This window comes from Myxocyprinus asiaticus, chromosome 27, assembly GCF_019703515.2.
Source record: "Myxocyprinus asiaticus isolate MX2 ecotype Aquarium Trade chromosome 27, UBuf_Myxa_2, whole genome shotgun sequence".
NCBI classification, from domain to species: Eukaryota; Metazoa; Chordata; class Actinopteri; order Cypriniformes; family Catostomidae; genus Myxocyprinus; species Myxocyprinus asiaticus.
In genome coordinates, this window is record NC_059370.1 from 34,637,970 (window position 1) to 34,659,456 (window position 21,487).

Here is a 21,487-nt window from a genome sequence, read left to right on the forward strand (position 1 = left end):
GCAGAAAATCACAACATGCACTGCGGTTTCTAGAGGGATGTCACCCTGCACAAGGATGCCCAGAGAATCTGTATTTTAGACATGAATTCAGACATGTATGAAGAACTTCTCAAATTTCATGTCAGAACCTATGCCTTGACATAAGCGGCTCAGGATTTTGAGGCATATACTCTAACAAAACTAGGCTTCCTGAAGAAAACACACCTGCATTGATGCAGATGAATTCATTTGTGTACCTGATAAGAAAAACTGCTTCTCTAAAGCAGTTTAACTAAAGAGATAGATCATCCAAAAATTTACTCACCCTCATGCCATCCCAGATGTGTATGACTTTCTGTCTTCTGCAGAACACAAATGAAGATTTTTAGAAGAATATTTCAGCTCTGTAGGTCCATACAATACAAGTGAATGGGTGTAAAAATTGTGAAGTTCCAAAATGCACATAATCACAGCATAGAAGTAATCCATAAGTCTCCAGTGGTTAAATCCATATCTTCTGAAGTAAAATGATAGGTGTGGGTGAGAAACAGTTCAATATTAAATGCTTTTTTCTGACACTCCACTTTCACTATTACATTCTTCTTCTTTTGTTTTTGATGATGTGCATTCTTCGTGCATATTGCCATCTGCTGGGCAGGAATGAGAATTTATGTTAAAAACTGACTTAAATATTAAAGATATGTATTTAACCACTGAGTTATATGGATTACTTTTATGCTGTGTTAATGTGCATTTTGGAACTTCAAAATTTGACACCCATTCACTTGCGTTGTATGGACCTACAGAGATATTCTTCTAAAAATCTTCTTTTGTGTTCTGCTGAAGAAAGAATGTCATACACATCTGAGCTGGCATGAGAGAGAATTTTAATTTTTGGGTAAACTACCCCTTTAAGCATACAAAACCTATTTAATACATTATAACATAATATTTTAAAGTGGATTTATAAAGGAAGTTTGGATATTTTTCGCATTGATTTTTTTTTTTGTACAGTGAATCCTTTAGTAAATCATTTCGAAATGAGCCCCCACACCACTGAAACTCGATCCAACCCAAAACTGGAAAACACTAATATCTAACTTCCATAACAGAAGACCTTAAATCTGCAGTCAGTTTTAAAATACTTCCTTCTATCCTAGCTTATTATGCAGAGACAACTACAAGTAAGTCATTCAGAGGTTCATTTTCTCGAAAACTGTAAACACTTTGTTTCTGTGGCACTCTAAAATTCCTGTATTTGTTTAGAGCGTCCCGCTTAGACTTACTCCAACAACGTTACTCAACCAATGGCTTGAGTTGGAGGCAGCACTATCTGACGTTTCGAACAACAGCAGACGAGGGGCGTATTCGGAAAGCTGTTTTAAAAACATTGTTTATTTTTGCAATTCTGTTCGGTGGCACTAATGTCACAGAAATTACGTACTTCAGCTTTAAAGATTAGATGCTAATGGTGGCCGTCAGTCAGTTTCTTTTGTTCTTTTTCCTTGGTAGGTATTTATGGAATATTGACATCCTGTCAGACAAATGTGCAAACTTTCCATTTGTTGGTCTAACAGTCTGCTGTAATATCTCTTTTTGTATGTATTTAATTCTATTGCAGAGACCTGAGCAAAAATCAGATTTCCGAGATTGCAGAAGATGCATTTAGTGGCCTGCGCTCCCTCACATCTCTGTAAGTGTTCAATCTGTTACACATGCACACACACATATCCCTGCTGAAAAGACCAGCTTAGACTAGCATGGATTTCCATGCTGGTCAAGGTTGGTTTATGCTCGTTAGTGCTGGCTTGGTGCTAGTCTAGCTGGTGGCAGACTGATCTCACAGTGAAATTAGAAATAGTAGATTAAATTTTCTTTAGCTAAAATCGGTCTGTGCTTACCGAAATGTGAAACACTGCCCCCAGTGGCCAAAGCGGTAAGTGTTGTTGAGCGTATGGGCACGTATGAGCTCTATTTTTTGGATCTAATGTCCACAGAGGGGCGCCAAAAGCAAGTTGTGAAGGGAGTTGTTTTCAGCTGGACAGGATATAATAGACTGAAGAGGAATGCTTATTTTATAAACTGTACCCCCCAATAAACCTAATCATTATTGGAATAAAATATGTAAAGTTAGAGGGAAAAATTCTACCTCCGAATCATGCTCGTCACTGACGCTACCACACTGCTGATGCAACACGCTTCCAGTCGCGCCACAGGGGAAGGTAAACATGCTGGAGCTGGTGCAAAAATGTCAGATCAGAGATGGCGTTTTTCGGTGAGTCGGCATAATGTGACCGATCGTAAGGTACTGGAACTCTCGGAAACAACATGCCGACTCCCATGTGATCATGCTGCTGGTGGACCACCATAACAATGCTGTTTACCAGCAAAACTTAACTGTTGAGCAGGGCTGGTCAACCCATTAGGTGACATAGGCGAGCGCCTAGGGCGACATCGCTTCTGGGGTGCCGATCTACCAAGCCAATAAGTATGTGTTCAATCTGTGTCAAACAGAATGCACCCTGTGTGTTCCGATGACGTGTTGTGGTGCCCCCCGCGGAACAAATAGACGTGTACTAAATGCCATACTACCATTGCCACTGCCATTGTGAACACGGCCATAGACTCACGAGTGCGGGGCTCGTGAATCGAAGTGATACCCGATGCGTGAATTAATCAGTCTTTTGTGTCGGTTCTTCTCAAAGAATTTGTCTAATGTACGGGCTGAATCGTTTGAAGCTCTTTGTCATGCAGTAAAACAGTAACGGGATGCTTTAGAAGACACAGAACAAAAACAATGCTGTGAAGTAAAGTGAATATTTACTTAAAGCATACTTGAATTTACTTGAAGCATTTACATGATTCCATCATATAAATATTGGTGGGGTTGTACTTGCTTGTTTTGATTATTTGGTTCCCGGAATCTACGCCTTGGAGCCTTCCATATAAATACCATGATATAGCCCTACTGTATGTAATAAAAATACCAAGGTTTTACCATATTGTACCATCACTGTACCATGATACTGCCACAGCAGGCTTTTGAGGAAGGTACATTTTATAAACTTCCATCTTGTGCTGTGTAATGTGTAAAGGTGACAATATGTTTTTAGTCCATTCATTAATGCTACACAATATATATAGGCTACTAAAGAAAATGTTCAAATGATGCTCCTAAAATCACCAGAAATTAATGCTTTGCTGCTGTTTTTGCAAAATGAATAAATAAAATAAATAATTTTAAACCCCACTACAACATCATAATACAATATATTGTGTACTTGATGGGCCCCAGACTCCCCAGTAATGGTGAAAGCCTATAAATGTGTCAGCTGTGAAATATACTGTACAATGTGCAAAGATCTTTAGGGCAATGTGCCTTTTTTTTAACATCTTAGACCACTTGACTTGGTTTACTTGCACTTTACATTAAAGTTATTCCTATATGTAGTGATACCCATTTATGATGCCTACTTAAGAAGCCATAACATGCACTTGCATATTTCTTCCCTACATTGTTATAATTAATGTTTTGCTAGTTTGGGTTTATACACATTAGGATGTATTATATGTTAATTTGTACTTTTTTGTGTAAAAAGTAATACTCTCTAATAATTATATAGTGGGGGGAGGGGGGGAGGTCTTTTCAGCAGGGAAATATTTCTCAAATGATACAGAGATATAAAAATTCACACTCCTGAGATGCATAGTAATACATTTCAAATTTGTATGCAGTGCTAACGATAAAGGATGTGCGTAAATGTAGACAGTCAGGTGACAGGACATGTGTCAAATAAATCAGCTGACAGGAGACTGACAGAATGGAGACGAGACACCCACTGTCTGCCTGCGAGCGCGTGTCTCTTTGTGTGTGTGTGTGTGTGTGTGTGTGTGTGTGTGTGTGTGTGTGTGTGTGTGTGTGTGTGTGTTTGTGTGTGTGTGTGTTTGCTGACATCCGCAGCAGTGTGAACACAAGGGAGGGCTTTCATTTAAATCACCTTAACAAGCCAGAAAAAGACAGAAGACTCAGCGTGCGCATATGAATTTGGTCAGATCTATCTCGCTGCGGACGGCCTACACAGCTGTACACGAGACAGAGCTCAGCCCGCCGCCAGCTCATTTACAAACACTGCATGATTAAAGACACACTGAGGAAAGATGGGCTGCATTCTCACAGGGAATAGGAATAAAGTGAAAAGGACACACAAGAAGACACATAAACACAAACACACATTTGCTCAGAAAAAAAAGAGAATATTAAAATGCTTGATGAGTTCCACATCGATCACACATATGGAGACATCATGGTTTGATTCACTGAACTCTATTTTAGGGATAGTTCACCCAAATAAAGACATTTCTGTCATTATTTACTCACCCTCATGGTGTCCAAACCCATATGCTGTTATTAATATTTTTGAAGGATCTTTGCGCAGCTCTTTTTCATACAACAACTGTTCTGTTTTCAAGCTCTAAAGTAAACATAATAATAATATAATAAAAGTAGTCCATATGATTCTTGAGACCCCCAAGCTTATTTCCAGCCCGCATTGACGTCCACAGTTCAAAAATCCTGTTTACCACACTGTTAAAAAAATAAAAAATAAAAAAATAAAAAAATAATAATAATTTTCTACATTTGTATTTTTGTCTTGTTTTCTAGTAAAAATAAGTATTTTTAAAACAAGATATATTTACTTGACAAGAAAAATGGCATAAGATATTAAGTCTTATTTTCAGAGAAATCTGACAAAATTTAGTAAACTAAAACAAGAAAAAATAATCTGCCATTGGGTAAGAAAAATAAACTTGTTTTCCCTTTGAAATAAATTTATTTTTCTTACTATATATTGGCAAATAGTTTTTTCTTGTTTTAAGCATAAACCTCACTAAATTTAGCCTAATATATATATATATATATATATATATATATATATATATATATATATATACAGTGCATCCAGAAAGTATTCACAGCGCTTCACTTTTTCCACATTTTGTTATGTTACAGCCTTATTCCAAAATGGATTAAATTCATTATTTTCCTCAAAATTCTACAAATAATACCTCATAATGACAACATGAAAGGAGTTTGTTTGAAATCTTTGCAAATTTATTAAAAATAAAAAACGAAAAAAAATCACATGTACATAAGTATTCACAGCCTTTGCCATGACACTCAAAATTGAGCTCAGGTGCATCCTGTTTCCACTGATCATCCTTGAGATGTTTCTACAACTTGATTGGAGTCCACCTGTGGTAAATTCAGTTGACTGGACATGATTTGGAAAGGCACACACCTGTCTATATAAGGTCCCACAGTTAACAGTGCATGTCAGAGCACAAACCAAGCCATGAAGTCCAAAGAGTTGTCTGTAGACCTCCGAGACAGGATTGTATCGAGGCACAGATCTGGGGAAGGGTACAGAAAAATTTCTGCAGCATTGAAGGTCCCAATGAGCACAGTGGCCTCCATCATCTGTAAATGGAAGAAGTTTGGAACCACCAGGACTCTTCTTAGAGCTGGCCGCCCGGCCAAACTGAGCGATCGGGGGAGAAGGGCCTTAGTCAGGAAGGTGACCAAGAACCCGATGGTCACTCTGACAGAGCTCCAGCATTTCTCTGTGGAGAGAGGACAAACTTCCAGAAGAACAACCATCTTTGCAGCACTCCACCAATCAGGCCTGTATGGTAGAGTGGCCAGACGGAAGCCACTCTTCAGTAAAAGGCACATGACAGCCCGCCTGGAGGTTGCCAAAAGGCACCTGAAGTACTCTCAGACCATGAGAAACAAAATTCTCTGGTCTCTTTGGCCTGAATGGCAAGCGTCATGTCTGGAGAAAACCAGGCACCGCTCATCACCTGGCCAATACCATCCCTACAGTGAAGCATGGTGGTGGCAGCATCATGCTGTGGGGATGTTTTTCAGCGGCAGGAACTGGGAGACTAGTCAGGATGGAGGGAAAGATGAATGCAGCAATGTACAGAGACATCCTTGATGAAAACCTGCTCCAGAGCGCTCTGGACCTCAGACTGGGGCGAAGGTTCATCTTCCAACAGGACAACGACCCTAAGCACACAGCCAAGATAACAAAGGAGTGGCTCCGGGACAACTCTGTGAATGTCCTTGAGTGGCCCAGCCAGAGCCCAGACTTGAACCCGATTGAACATCTCTGGAGAGATCTGAAAATGGCTGTGCTCCGACGCTCCCCATCCAACCTGATGGAGCTTGAAAGGTCCTGCATAGAAGAATGGGAGAAACTGCCCAAAAATAGGTGTGCCAAGCTTGTAGCATCATACTCAAAAAGACTTGAGGCTGTAATTGGTGCCAAAGGTGCTTCAACAAAGTATTGAGCAAAGGCTGTGAATACTTATGTACATGTGATTTTATTTTTATTTATTTTTTTCGTTTTTTATTTTTAATAAATTTGCAAAGATTTCAAACAAACTTTTTTCATGTTGTCATTATGGGATATTGTTTGTAGAATTTTGAGGAAAATAATGAATTTAATCCATTTTGGAATAAGGCTTTAACATAACAAAATGTGGAAAAAGTGAAGCACTGTGAATACTTTCAGGATGCACTGTATATATATTTGGGGTGTAACGGTTCGAATTTCTCATGGTTCGGTTTGTATCACGGTTTTAGGGTCACGTTTTCGGTACGGTTTGGTATTTGCTTAATTCAGAAAAAAAATATTACTGCCAAATCCAAAGAATAATCTAATTGGTAAACACTTCAGCAAGTTTGCCCTTGAATAATAATCATTGTTTTGCAACAGTGTTTTGCAACATTGACCATAGTTTAACCATGACATTTGTAGTAAAATAATAGTAACCACAATATAAACATGGTTACTGTCATGGTTACAATATATAGTAAAATCATGGTTACTATATAGAAACTACTCTTATTAACTACTAGTATTACTGTTATAATGAATGTTGAATGAATGTTACATTTATATAGCGCTTTTTCTGACACTACACTCAAAGCACTTTACACAATGAAGAGGGGACTATCCTCAGCCACCACCAGTGTGCAGCATCCACCTGGATGATGCAACGGCAGCCATAGTATGCCAGTATGCTCACCACAAACCAGCTACTGGTGGAGAGGAGAAAGTATATAGAGCCAATTAATGGATGGGGATTATTAGGAGACCATGATTGAGAAGAGCTAATGGGGGGAATTTGGCCAGGACACCAGGGTTACACCCCTACTCTTTATGAGAAGTGCCCTGGGATTTTAATGACCACAGAGATTCAGGATCTCAGTTTAACATCTCATCCAAAGGACAGTGCCTTTTTTTGTTTTCACAGTATAGTGTCCCCATCACTATACTGGGGCATTAGGACCCGCACAGACTGCAGGGTGAGCACCCCTTGCTGGCCTCCCTAATACCTAATACCTTAACCATGGTTAATTGTATCAAAACCATGATTTCTGTTCAGAAACCATGGTGACAGCAGTCATGGTTACCACAATATTACTTTAGTAAAACCATGGTTCATTTTCATCAGGATCCTTAACTAAAAAAACATTTTCTCTAATTACAAAATAAACATTTTAACTTAATAGTGCTTTAGTTATTGTTTCATGTCTGTCCGATTTAGCACTGGAAGGGAGTGTGTGCCATTTCGGCTCACCTGCGGCTCTTTCCCTGGGTGATGTTGGTGTAAAAATTAATCATGTATCAATGTAGTATTACTAGAACGGCATCTTAATGCCATTAATCAAAGCACATTTTTGAGGCTAGCTATAGATTACAGCTGCACGAGGAAGCAGGAAGAACTTGCCTGCATGTTTTAAATAAACCCTCACACACATTATTGACATAAATTACCAGTATACGGCACTCGTGTCGATCGATGTCTGCAAACAGTGCCTGTTTTGGAAAAGTTTTTTGACCATCGCTGTTGTAATTGACTGCAAAAATAAAATGTTCCTAGAAAGGAGAAATGCAGGGGGCTTCTCTACCAGTGGCTCGTAATGCCATAAATGGCATAATATATATATATACTGTATATATATTATGCCATTTTTACTTGTCAAGTAAATTTATCTTGTTTTAGGTGTTTCAATATTTTTACAGGAAATACAAAAATACTACAGTAATTAAGAAAATGATTTTTTGCAGTGTAATGTTCGGTCACTACCCATGCAAGAACCAATGCTGTTCTGGTACCAATGGCGTCAACGTGGCAGTTTTGAATCTAGACATAAATGCAGGATAGGTGTAAGCTTTGTCAGAAGTGCAGAGTTAATCCAAAAGTTTTGCTTGTTCCTCACAAAATCCATTGTTAGACTTCAGGGGCCGGTTGCACCAGCTATACGTAAGTTACAGCTTAGCCTAGTTGTGGCGTAAATGGGCACTAAGTCACAATTTATGCACTACTAAATATTTGAGCATTGCACCATTAAACTTAGGTAGAACGTAGGTATAAACCTACGTATAAACTAAATATTTACAGAAGCCTCCGACCAGGAGTAACGGATGGAATAAAAAAGCAGACTCACTTAATGGCATCAATGAGCTCATGTTTTTGGTTGACAGGCTTCAGTCCTTTTGACGTATATGATGATGTTGCATAACACATGTTTACATTTACAGGAGAAAACATTATGTAAAAAACTTACTTCTTCAGCATGAAACCAATCTCATGGTGCACTTTCCTATATAGCCTACACCGCCCGGTGTTTCAACATTTACGAAATAGATATTAAAATTAATAAATGTCTATTTTTCCAGCCTGTTGTATTAGTATTTATTTATTTATTGTACCTTATTCATTTTAGATACAGTTATTGAATATTGTTATTTACATAAGCTAAATATATAATAAATTAAATATTGTTTTATTACGTATTGTATTTCAATGGGGATATAATTTATTACAGATGACAGTTACGTGAGCAAACAAGGTTTAAACAAGATCAAATTGAAATTTGCTGCTTTTTAACACTTTTGTGTACAAATTTCAAGGCTGCTTATTGGATAAATACAGGTAAACATCATATTAAGTGACTACGCATCACTTTACGGAGAGCTTACAACCTACTAGTTAAGTCTTGCCTTAAGAACAGGTGGTGTGGGGCCTGGGTAGCTCAGCGAGTAAAGACGTTGACTACCACCCCTGGAGTCGCGAGTTCGAATCCAGGACGTGCTGAGTGAATCCAGCCATGTCTCCTAAGCAACCAAATTTGCCTAGTTGCTAGGGAGGGTAGAGTCACGTGGGGTAACCTCCTCGTGATCGCTATAATGTGGTTCTCGCTCTCGGTGGGGCGCATGGTGAGTTGTGCAAGGATGCCGCGGAGGATAGCGTGAAGCCTCCACTCGTGCTATGTCTCAGTGGTAATGTGCTCAAAAAGCCACGTGATAAGATGCGTGGATTGACGGTCTCAGACACGGAGGCAACTGAGATTCATCCTCCGCCACCCTGATTGAGGCAAGACACTACGCCACTACGAGGACTTAGAGCACATTGGGATTTGGGCATTCCAAATTGAAAAAAAAAAAAAAAAAGAACAGGTGGTGCAACCAAATTAAGCTCTGACTTAGTTAAAAACAAACTAGTAGTTACTAAGCCATTAGTGTGAACTTTACGTCTCAACTTAAGTGAGACCTTACGCACAGCTGGTGCAGCCCTACCCAGATGACCTGAAATAAAGCACATAGACATCTTTTAAGTGTTTCTTGTCCTTTTTTGGGGCTTGACAGATGTGGTCACTATGAACCGTATGGAAAGAGACACCTAAAGATTATTCCAAAATGATTAAATAATGACAGAAACAGAATCCTGTTTGTGTGAATTAATCCTTTAACATTGTATCTCTGTATTTGCAGGGTCCTGTATGGAAACAAGATTGCTGAGATCCCAAAAGACCTATTTGATGGCCTGGTCTCTCTGCAACTGCTGTGAGTACCGCATACAGGGCTCACTAGCCTGCAATGTCAAGAAGATAAAGCCCTCTGTGTGTGACTAAATGTGTGTGTGTGCAGGGTGTGTGCCCCCCACAATGAGAATAAGTGTTTGCAGTACAGTTGGGCACTTTGGGCTGTGGGAGGTAGAACAATTCCCTCTTTCCTTGTAAAAGGAAATCAAGCTCAAAATGAAGCGAGGTGGGTGTGTTCTGTTTTAGGACAAAGTGGTACCAAGTTTATTCTGGGTTCCTCTGGGGAGCACTCTTAACATCATTAGCATGTAAATTGGACCTGAGTGCTAAACATATCCCTCTCACCTACTTATGTTTGTGCAGACATGGGAACATAATTTCCGTATTTAATGGGCTAAATTGAGGTGAGTCTGTTGGCTCTAATGGGCCTGTTTGGGCTTACTCTAATGATTTTGAGAAATTCCAATGGCTTGCGCTCTTTCTCATGTACGAATGGTGGAAGCGTATAAATAAGCTTACATCATCAGTTATTATGGTTCTTAAACCATAGATTCACTGGAGTGGCCAAGCTCATGTTTCTGCTGCCAACTGCCATAATGACACAAATTATCTATGTTTTCGGCAGTTAGAGTTCTTCATCGCTAATGGATTTTCTTAATAAAGCCTCTTCAAAGAAACACCTACTGTAAGAGAATTCCAGCTATTCTGCAAAACTATTTGGGGGTTTCTGCATGTTTTTGTTGTGTATGGATTTAATTCACTCTTTGTTATTTTCTACTTTCTGTATATTTTGTTATTTTTTATTTTTTTGGAGATCCTCAGATCTAATTATTTCACCCTGTGAGTAGACTAACGATGAATGTGTTTTCTCCAAGACAAAACCTGATTACAATGGCTTTCAGTAATTAAGCACATGACTGCGTTAGTCAATTGTCAGGCGGGCTGAACAGGAGAGAGGCAGAGGTGGCAGGAAGTCAGGGAGGAACTCATGACATAACAGAAGTGATGGATCTAACTCAGCAGCTGAATACTACAGCAATGCATCAACAGGAAAAACATTTATTGCAGAGCTGTAAACTGAGTAAATTACATCTATAGATTTGAATGTGTGGGACAGTTTAATGATTATATGAATGACTTCTGAACACCTTGAACTCGAATCCCATTCTATTTGTTACAGTAGCCCCAAAAAGAATTTGGACACTTTTGTTCACTTAAATCAAACTTACAAATGTCATTGTATTAGATAACATAATGTCAAATTGTACAAATTATGCAATGATTCGTCATTTTTACCATTACCTTTAACCGTCTTGCACCAAGGTCATTTGAATGATGTTTGAGTTATGTAAGATGTTTAAAGCAGTGGTGTAGTAGTGTCTGAAGAGGTGGGCATACTGTAAATTTATGAATTTACAGCGCAAATATGGTTACTCCAGGATTGCTTGTTCATCAGCATTAGACGCTGGAAATGTCCCGCCCCTTACTGAAACTTAAAATATGGTTGGTTAGCAAATATCCAATCGTGTCTGAAATGAACGTTCTGATTGGTGGATCAGCTTATTCAAACTGTCTGTCTTGCCAGTGCCATCAGTTGCGCTCCCGCTGCTCCATGCGTGTTTAGAGAGAATCTCTATACACTTTTTAAAATAATAATATTAAAAACACACAATTCACTCAACGGTGATGCAGCATCGCCTTATTAGACTGAAAAAGTTCCGGGTCAAAAGTCTACTCGTTGTACTGGCGGTCATACGTATCATCACTTATTTTAGGTGGGCATATGCAAAATCCTAAGAAAGATAGGTGGGCATACGGCATATGCCTGCTTATACCCTAGAATACACTACTGGTTTGAAGCCAGCTCGGCTCAAGTTCTTACTCAAGTCCTAGCAGAGTTCTAGCAGAGTAACCACAGTTGTACAAAATTCATGTTTCACTATGCTTGACAACCAGAAAGTGCCCTAATACTTTAGTCTTTTGTACAATATATCTGTTGTTTTATCATTTGAAACCAATCAAACTTCTTTTTTTTATGTTTTGCCTAAGTGTGCCTGTGCTATCCTTCTTAAAAATACTACTTGGTTTAATATTTTGTTATACAGTATAACACCACTTTACCTATTGCCTTTTGTGGCATTGTGAAATCTTACTGATACTGAATTTACTGCAACCATCATGCTGTCCCCATGAGACTCTAAACCAAAACATGAAAGTTTTCAAACAGAGCAGCTTTTTGCTCAGTCAGGCAGAGTGAAAATAAAAAGAGTCCTTGTTGTCTCTTAAGGAAGGAAATGTGCCCTTGGACATGCTGCACTGCCTTACAGAAAAGAAGGTTTTATAGGGTGGAAGAAAATGGCCTATCTCTGTATAACAGCCACACACAACTCAGCAGAACCCATTGAACTTACAGATTACATCAGAAGTGGCAAATGTAATAAATCAAAAGTCCAAACAGGTTTACGAGAATACCATACATGACACGATGGCAAAATGACAGTAATTACAGTATGTACAGTTTTTGTTTTATTTCACTTCAATTTTTTGTTTTGTTTTGGTTTTGTTGTCTTGTTTTTGTTTTGATGTTTTGATTTGTTTTTTTGTTGTTGTTTTTTTTTTTGCTTTGCTTTGTTTTGTTTCGTTTGCATAATTTTGACAGTATCAACATTATTTTCACATGATCTAGGATTCTCGTATTCTTTTTTTCTTTGGTTTTTGAAGTGTAACCTTGAGCCTTTTTTTTTAGTAATTTTGCCTTGTCCACACTAATATGTTTTTGATTGAAAACATGTTTAAGTTGCTACATTTATGCCTCTCATTCACACTGTAACAGCATTTTCCTCCACCAAAAACATAGACTTATGAAAACACTCTCTAGCACTCGATACTTTGAAAATCAGTGATGTTAGGGAATGGAAAATGGAGTTTTCAACTGAAAACATATCAGTGTGGGTGTGGCCTTAGACGGTATGTGATATGTTGTTCCCTGTATCAGAATTAATACAAGGAGTGGGTTGTGCAATTAGAATAAACCTCTGTTTGATCTTCCAGACTGCTCAATGCCAACAAGATCAATTGTTTGCGAGTGAACACGTTCAAAGACCTGCAGAACCTCAACTTGCTCTCCCTATATGACAACAAGCTCCAGACCATCAGTAAAGGCTTGTTCACTCCTCTGCGCTCCATCAAAACACTGTGAGTTGCACACACACAAACAAATGCTACATCCTTCAAACCCACACTCAGTCCAGACTTCAGTCTCTAAGCAACTGTTGAGCAGAGCTGACTTCACCTCGTAATTAATTAGCTGCAAGTAGAAGGCAAAACAACAACACCATTAATGGCAGTGAGATAAATGGGAACTAAACAAATGAAAAGCTTGCACTGAAAATAGAAGACCTTTATTAATGCATGGCAATTATATTGTTATCACAGAATATTACTGCTTGATTATGTAGCCTCTCTTGACTCTAATTAAGAGTTGTTATTTATCATTGTTTTTGCCCTCCGCAGGCATCTCGCTCAAAATCCCTTCATGTGTGACTGCCATCTGAAGTGGCTGGCCGACTACCTGTTTGACAACCCGATTGAGACCAGCGGAGCTCGATGCAGCCACCCACGGCGCCTCGCCAACAAGCGCATCAGTCAGGTCAAGGGCAAGAAATTCCGCTGCACAGGTAGAGTTTATCACACACACACACATTTGCAAACTTTTTAAAGGGGACATATCTTGCAAAACAGGATTTTCCTTACTCTTTTTAAATAAATCAGTTAAAAAAAATTATATACGGTCATTTTCACACCGCAAAATTCCCTCACCAATCCACACAAACATTTATGGAAACTAAGCTGCTCATGTTTACATATCAACACCCATTCAGTATTCAGCAACTTGGCAGGTTTGTTAGCCATTACAAACAATTTTACCAAAAATGTCTTAAAGGTACTCCTTCTGCAAAAAAAAAGACCAGCTTAGACCAGTTTATGTTGGTTTGGCACTGTTTTTTTAGTGGACCAGCAAAATGTAACTGATGAAGCTAGTCAACAATCATATTTGTTTTTTTTGTTTTTTTTTTTTTTGGATTTTTTTTGTGACTCTAGCACACCATTATCTAAAACATAACATTTGTTACAACACAAAGTTTGTCATCTGCTATGCTGGTCTTTTCAGCAGGGACTGTATCGAAAACAGCTTTATATAATGCATCAGAGTGAGTGTAGAAATTGGAAAACTAAATTATAACTTTTTGGTGCGAGGAACTTTGTCTGACATTTTACGTGGAATTCAAGAGGAAAAATAATGCAAGAACAATGTACAATAATTTTAAAATGCTCAGTCAGCTCAGGTGATCACAGACACCTGTAGGTGTCAAACAAACTCATTACACAATGAGAAAGAATGTTAATCAAGTGAAAGAATCAAAGCTCAGCCACTGTCACCCACCCATCTCGTCCACAGTGAGCCTGAAGCAGTTTGATCTAATACACTGTGACTTCGATGTCTTAGAGTTCCGGTCCACCAAAAGCTGCTCTCCACAGCACACGCTGCTTCACACTCAAAGGCATTCCTCTCCACTTCTTATGTGTGTGTGTGTGTGTGTGTGTGTGTGTGTGTGTGTGTGTGTGGCATAGTCTGGCCTGGAGCAGTTCTTCTCACACACTGCCAGGTTTCAGAGTGCTAATAGGACAATGTTGACTGTTCTGGACCAGAATGAAGATGCTTTGTAGAGGAAGCTTTACGAGTGTGAACCAGGGCCCCCACACGCATTCAAAAGCAGGGGCCCCAGAGGGAAATTATTTGGTGGGAGAAGTGCATGAAGTCTGCAGTTGATGTTTGCTTTGATATTAAGCCACAGGTTTTTCTCATTAAAGTTCAGTCAGTGTAGCAGCACAATAATAAGTGCACAACAAGAGCACACAGACATGCTACTGGTCCCTAGTGTGTGGTTCCACCAGCAAAACAAGTGTTTGCACTCAAAAATCTGTGTTTTATGTGTGTATGTGTGTACGTGTTGTGCAGAGGGCTTTGCTCCACTCCTTTTCGTCTCTGTTTGTGTCTGTCTGTCTGTCTGTCTGTCTGTATTTTCTGGCCCTGTGTTCCCGGTGGGGCTGCTGTCCCAATGACCATGCTGGGACAAGGGAAAGGGGCAGGCCCGCCCTTGTGCATGGTGGCCCAGTGTTATGGGTAGCTTCCTGGCTGCTGTGTCCCGGCTGCTCCCTCCTCCTCCTCCTCCCCGCCTCTCCATCCCGCTCCGCTCCTCCACTCTGGCCTCTGGTGCAGCTGTCTCTTGTGCTTGATCTAACCATGTGCCGCCGCCTACACAAGCCTCACATGGTTCCGTCAAGCACCATGGACCGCTGGACACACTCGCACACAGCATGGCATTCTCTTTGCCACCATGAGGAGAGAAGGTGGCGTTCTTTAACCCAGGAACAATGGAACGTTTTTGAAGAGCTCTAGCTATGTTCCCCCACCTGCGTCTGTGTGTTTCAAGGGGCTTAAGTTCAATCTGTGGTGCTCCTGTAGTCTGTGGATATTTGGCTGGCGGCATCAGAGCGTCCAAACAGAGATGTTGGCAATAAGATAAACAGTTGCATGCAGGTGATGGCTGATGGGAAGCAGACTTATCACAGGCGGCCAGAACCCTTGTGTTACGCAGAAACTGCCTGTGATTTCCTGTTAAAACACATCTTAGCGCCAGACCTCCAGTACATGACCTCTCGCTAAATGGCGCCGTTGTCTTCAAAGAAATATGACGAGTGTGTAAACAAGCAGACATGAGTGCCTGTATTTGTGTTTGTGTTTGGTGCACAGCACAATGATTTTGAGCTCATTATTGTAAAAGATTTTGCTGTGTGAATCTGTTTATTTTATGCTTATGGTGAATTTCACAAAGAATGAACAGAAAATATAAGAAATTATATTTTGTATGAAGAAAATGAAGTCTGTTTTTTAGGACCATTTTAGATCTTTTGCATTGTGACATTATTTTACAAATTACAATTTAAATTATATACAGTTTTGTTTTGTTTTTTCTAATTACTGTAATGAGAATTAGATGAAAATAATGTCTTAATACAGCCAGTTGTATTAGTTCTAAATGGGCTTCATTTCTTTAAACCAAATATAATTTTCATTACCAATATAAAATGTCTGTTTATTTTATGTGTATGAGACTGTGTGGGTGAATCTCACAAAAAACATTCCAGGGTCATATTTTTCTGCAAAATGAAGAAAAAAAAAGAAGATATTATATTTTACATGAGGAAAATTAAACCTATTTTTAGGACAATTTTAGTTTTTTGCATTGTGACACCATGGGGGCCTGGGTAGCTCAGTGGTAAAGACGCTACCACCCCTGGAGTTCGCTAGTTTGCTAGTTTGAATCCCAAGGTGTGCTGAGTGACTCCAGCCAGGTCTCCTAAGCAGCCAAATTGGCCTGGTTGCTAGGGAGGGTAGAGTCACATGGGGTAATCTCCTCATGGTCATTATAATGCGGTTCGTTCTCGGTGGGGCACGTGGTGGATGGCATGAAGCCTCCACACATGCTATGTCTCCGTGGCAATGTGCTCAACAAGCCACGTGATAAGATGCATGGGTTGACGGTCTCAGATGTGGAGGCAACTGGGATTTGTCCTCCGCCACCCGGACTGAGGCGAATCACTATGCAACCACGAGGACTTAAAAGCACATTGGGATTTGGGCATTCCAAACTGGGAGAAAAAGGGGAGAAAATCAAAAAACAATAATTACCATAATTTTTGTTTTAATTTTGAATTTTTTGTTATTCCCATAATACTGTACAAAAAACAAAAAAAATTACTGTATTACAATGATTTTTTTTATTTATTTATTTAAATGAGCATAAATTAAAGGCAGTACAACAAATGCTCTTATGATGTATAAATAACTTTACAACTGATAAAGAAAAACGTTAAAATTTAACATTAATGTTATAAACATTATAATTCACTTTAAGGTAATGAGTATTAGATTTTTCTTGCATTACAGTGATGATAATTGGGGGAAATGTGCTTAACTGCCATGAAAATAATGTCACAATGCAACAAAACTTATTGGTTCTAAAAAAAATAAAAAGTACAAAAAAGAAATACAAAAAAACTTTTTTCTTAATGCAATAATTATTTATGCCAATATAAAATATAATTATTACAACAGAATTTATTATTTGGGGGGGGAATATGATCTAGACATGTCTGTGACAAGGTTTCTTGCTATTTACAAATGTTATGATGTCTAAATAAGCTGTTTGATAGGTTTTCATTCTCTTGACATGTTTGTTAGGTTCAGAGGACTACCGCAGCCGTCTTAGCAGCGAGTGTTTCCAGGATCTGGTTTGTCCCGAGCGCTGCCGGTGTGAAGGGACGGTTGTGGACTGCTCGAACCTCAAACTCACCAAAATTCCCCCTCACCTGCCTGAACACACCACCGACCTGTAAGAACACACTCACTACAACTTACAAATGCACCTACTGTCCCCATCGATCATTCCTGAAAAAATCCATTGTTACAGCCTGTAAGGACGTGGCCTTACACTCTTTCTTCTATGTCCCTCTGTCTCAGAGGCCTCATCCCTCTCTTTTCTGTCCTCTGATTATCAAGGTTCCATCCCCGGCTGAGCTGTGGTGAAGGAATGTCAGGGGCCTCTCCCAGACCATTAGCCACTCAGCCGCTTTGTTCCCTGGGCAGTGTTAGTCAGGGTGACAATGCATTTGCCTTGTGTTCATCTGTAGAGGACACATCATGGTGTTCCCTCTGCTGTCCCATCAACTCAAGTCATCTGTCACATTCAGACTTTGTCTCTCTCTCTCTTTCTTTTACTCAGTGACTACAGCTTGCACCCACTAGCACAGCTGCTTATTTATAGAGCCCTTGCGGAAACGCTAGCAACCAGGAACCAGCACTTTATGTCTCATGTGCTTTCCCATGGCAGGCCCCGCTGGGGAAACCAGCCCTGGGGGGAAGCAAAATGACAGCCATGGTGCATTTACTGTACCACACTCTTCTCTTCCTAATGTTTGAAGAGTTGCTCTCAACCTTATCTAGACCTTATCTGCACCAGCCTGTGTCACTCCAGCTGTGTTCGCAATGGAATGCTAGCATGCCTCTTACTGCTGGATACTCTCTTCTACTTTTAATGAGGGCTGGGAAATTTAACTCGTTAATTTCTGTGATTAATATTTTTTGTTTCACGATTTAAATTTTTTTTTTTACACAATTCATGCAGTATCCATTTTTTTTTTTTACTTCCTGAAACTATGCGTGATAGGAGCAAGGTGTCCTGAGTTGTTCCTGGCAGGCTGCTGGACATCTGCTGCCTGCTAGGAACAAACCCAAGCACTTTTGTACAATAGGCAATGTTTTCTCCCATTTTCTGTGGCTAACACTGGCATATATACAGCTGACTCAACTGCACATCCTCGCATAGAAACTAATTGTGTGAAGCAGTACACGCTTATTCATTGCGCATGATGCATGCCATAATAAATACAGGAGTGCATTTACTGTACAGAGAATGGAGATTTCACCCATAAACGGACGAGTGATATGGGCAAGCTGCTGTATCTCTTCACATTGCACGAAAACGCTCACTGACTTTCATCTGAACCCATTTCAAAAGCGAAACTGCCCGCATGAGACCCAGTGTGTGTGCAATAGAGACTGAGAAGGACGTGGCCTCTCAGCAAGCTACTGCCTGAACGGCAGCCAGAGAAAATAATAGTTCTGATTAAAGCAAATTAAAGTTTAGCATTCAGTATGTTTTATATCTCTATGTACAATGTCTAATAATGCATTGGCAATGTACACTTAAGTTTCTCTTGCCAATAAAGTTTTATATGAATTGAATCTGCCCATTTCATCCTATTATTATAAATGTCCCCTGGAAAATGGCAGCAGATTTTGCCCAAATTGTAATTACAGCATATCCACTGATTTTATAGCATGTATACATATACAAATATTAATCCGCAAAAGCAAATCCGCAAAAAGCAAAAGCAAAAAACACACACATTTATTAACATGTACATATTTATATAATTAAAATAAACAGTGCTAACCAATTTCTCCAAAGTTCTTTTAAACAAAGTATAAAGTAAATATATTTATGATGATTTTTTTTTTTTTATGTTTGTTGTAATGTATCTTGTACCATAATTTAATCGTGATGAATCACAGAAACAAATATGAGATTAATTAGTACAAAAAAAATTTATTGGTTCTTACATTTAATTAAAAAAAGGACATTGAAAACATGGCCAGGCAGCCAATGCACATGCTCCAACACATTCTGAGGTGATGGGCAACTAGAGTTTGAATACAGCATTTTTTTCTCCAATCCCTCTCCCATCGCTTCCTGTCAATTCTATACTTCTACCTGTCCCAATAAAGACAAAAAAAAAAAATAATAATAATAATTTTAAAAAACAGTATATGAAACACTATGCAATGATAAATGTTTCAAACAGTATTATGCTACGACTACTGTTGTCACATTACCTCACCTCTGCAAGTGTCTGCAAGTATTATCCAGTTATTTGCATTTTTTTAACCAATGGTGTGAAAATATCTTAATCTTTGGAAGTCCAAGGGCAGTGTTGGGTGTAATCTGATTACAAATTAATTATTTACAGTACAGTACAGTACAATACAGTTTATTCAAAAAGTAGTGTAACATTACATTTTAAATTCTTGTAATCAGTTTTCAGTTACAGACTTTCAATTAATTAAATTACTTTTAAGTACATTACTTGTTAACACAAATGTCTAAAAATATTATTTATGTAAAACACATTTAAAACGTTTTAATATGTACATCCGTTTGACAGCTGAAGGGTGTGTGCCCCCTAACTAGTCATTGTAAGTGAGAAAAAAGTGTGTGGCTTGCGTGCAACAGAGAGCGACCAGGAAATATAGATATAATTTGAATGTTTTCGAAAGTAACTAAATTATAAATTAATTAGTAATGTGATTAATTTTTAATTAAGTAATCAGTAATATAATCTAAGAGGTAATTTGTAATTTGCAGTGAATTACTTGTTAATTACTTTCATTGAGTAACTTGCCCAACATTGTCCATGAGTCAAGAAAAATATGTTAAAAATTTTAGTTGAAATCACTTCTGGCATTATGTTGTGGGCAGTGTTGTGTAGATTACTTTTCAAATTTAATTTGGTACTAATTACAAATTACATAACTAAATTGTAATCAGTAACATAATCTTTTGTATTACACATACTGTATGGTAATTAACTTTGGATTAATCTGATTACCTGCATTTTAAAGTATAATCTATTTTTTTATATATATATATAATCTAAGTGTTTGATTTTGTCATTTGATTACATAGTCCAGAATGCATTAAATCCATTTCTACCCAACACTGGTTGCGGGATACGCTATACGGTGCAGTGTGCTCTGGTTATGTACTGCACTTTTTGGCAAATACATTACACAATTTGGGCATTCCATGCAGTTTGCATACATAGTATACATACCGTGTTGTATGAGTATTATAGTGTTTTACCATTCCTAAAACATACCCTCTTTTTTTATGCTGTCATGTTCTTTTCTTTTTTAGGCCTGACTCTCCACTTCAATTATTCTTCACTGATCATTATCCCCGCTTCCACATCCATTGCTATTCTTTGCATGTCGATATGACTGGTGATGAGTTCCAGAGATGAATGTGTATTAGTCACATATCAACGGCTCACACTTTGAGACCGATACTGATTTGTTATTATGACATCACAGTGTTGATTATACACCGTCTCTTCATAAAAGATATGGTTGGGAATGAAACACAGAGTCTGAATGACAATCATTTACCATTATTCACAGCTCTTGTCTTGTCTTCATCTCACTCTTACATGCTTCAGTGAGGTTTGTCCTTATTATGCTTTGGGAGTACTCTTCTTACTGCTGAACTATTAACCTCTCTCTGTCTCTCTTTTTCTACACCAGACGGCTGAACGACAATGAAATCTCCATCCTGGAAACTACAGGAGCCTTCAAAAAGCTCCCAAACCTGCGCAAGATGTACAAATTTGTTTATTTGCTCCTAAAAAAAAGTTGGACTGCTGAATTAAATTTGTGTATTTGGGATATTCAGGTCAACAGTTTTGTATGCAGTGAATGCAATGGACAGCAAGGACAGAACAGGCTCTGGAATATTCAATTTTAATGCAAAAACATGTAGTGATTTATTGTCAGACAATATTTGCGGCCCACTCCAAGAATGGAAAAAGCTGTGTTCGCTAAGGAAGAGAGCCAGTGATTTAGCATGCATGAAATTGCTTACTATCAAGCACAGTTATAAATTGGGCAGATCTAAAAGTCTGACCTTACATTTTACTGAACCACGATTTAAAATGTAGCCGTGAATCATCATAAATGTGTGTTTAGGATTCAATGACAACATATTCATTTCTGATAATGAAACAAAGATATTTGCACACTGTAGCAATGCCCTGCAGCTTTCTGTCATTTGTCAAAGTAATAAATAGTATGTGTCTTACTTGGTTTATAAGAAGTGCATGTGTACCAGAGCTCAAGGGGAGTTGACGTCTTTTTCAATTCCATCTTTG

General features: G+C 38.6%; 1 protein-coding gene across 2 annotated transcripts in view; it reads left to right on the forward strand.

Annotated features, from left to right (window-relative positions):
* The window catches only part of LOC127418211 (slit homolog 3 protein-like), a 235,366-nt gene that overhangs the window by 164,660 nt on the left and 49,219 nt on the right, over positions 1-21,487 (forward strand). For both annotated transcript variants that reach the window (XR_007893387.1, XM_051658665.1), the window contains exons 12-17: positions 1,601-1,672; positions 9,828-9,899; positions 12,929-13,072; positions 13,391-13,554; positions 17,184-17,334; positions 20,865-20,939. Coding sequence is in view for 1 of the 2 variants with exons in the window: in XM_051658665.1 (XP_051514625.1) it covers positions 1,601-1,672; positions 9,828-9,899; positions 12,929-13,072; positions 13,391-13,554; positions 17,184-17,334; positions 20,865-20,939 (678 nt within the window). In the remaining variant the exon portion in view is untranslated. The remainder of the gene's footprint in view (positions 1-1,600; positions 1,673-9,827; positions 9,900-12,928; positions 13,073-13,390; positions 13,555-17,183; positions 17,335-20,864; positions 20,940-21,487) is intronic.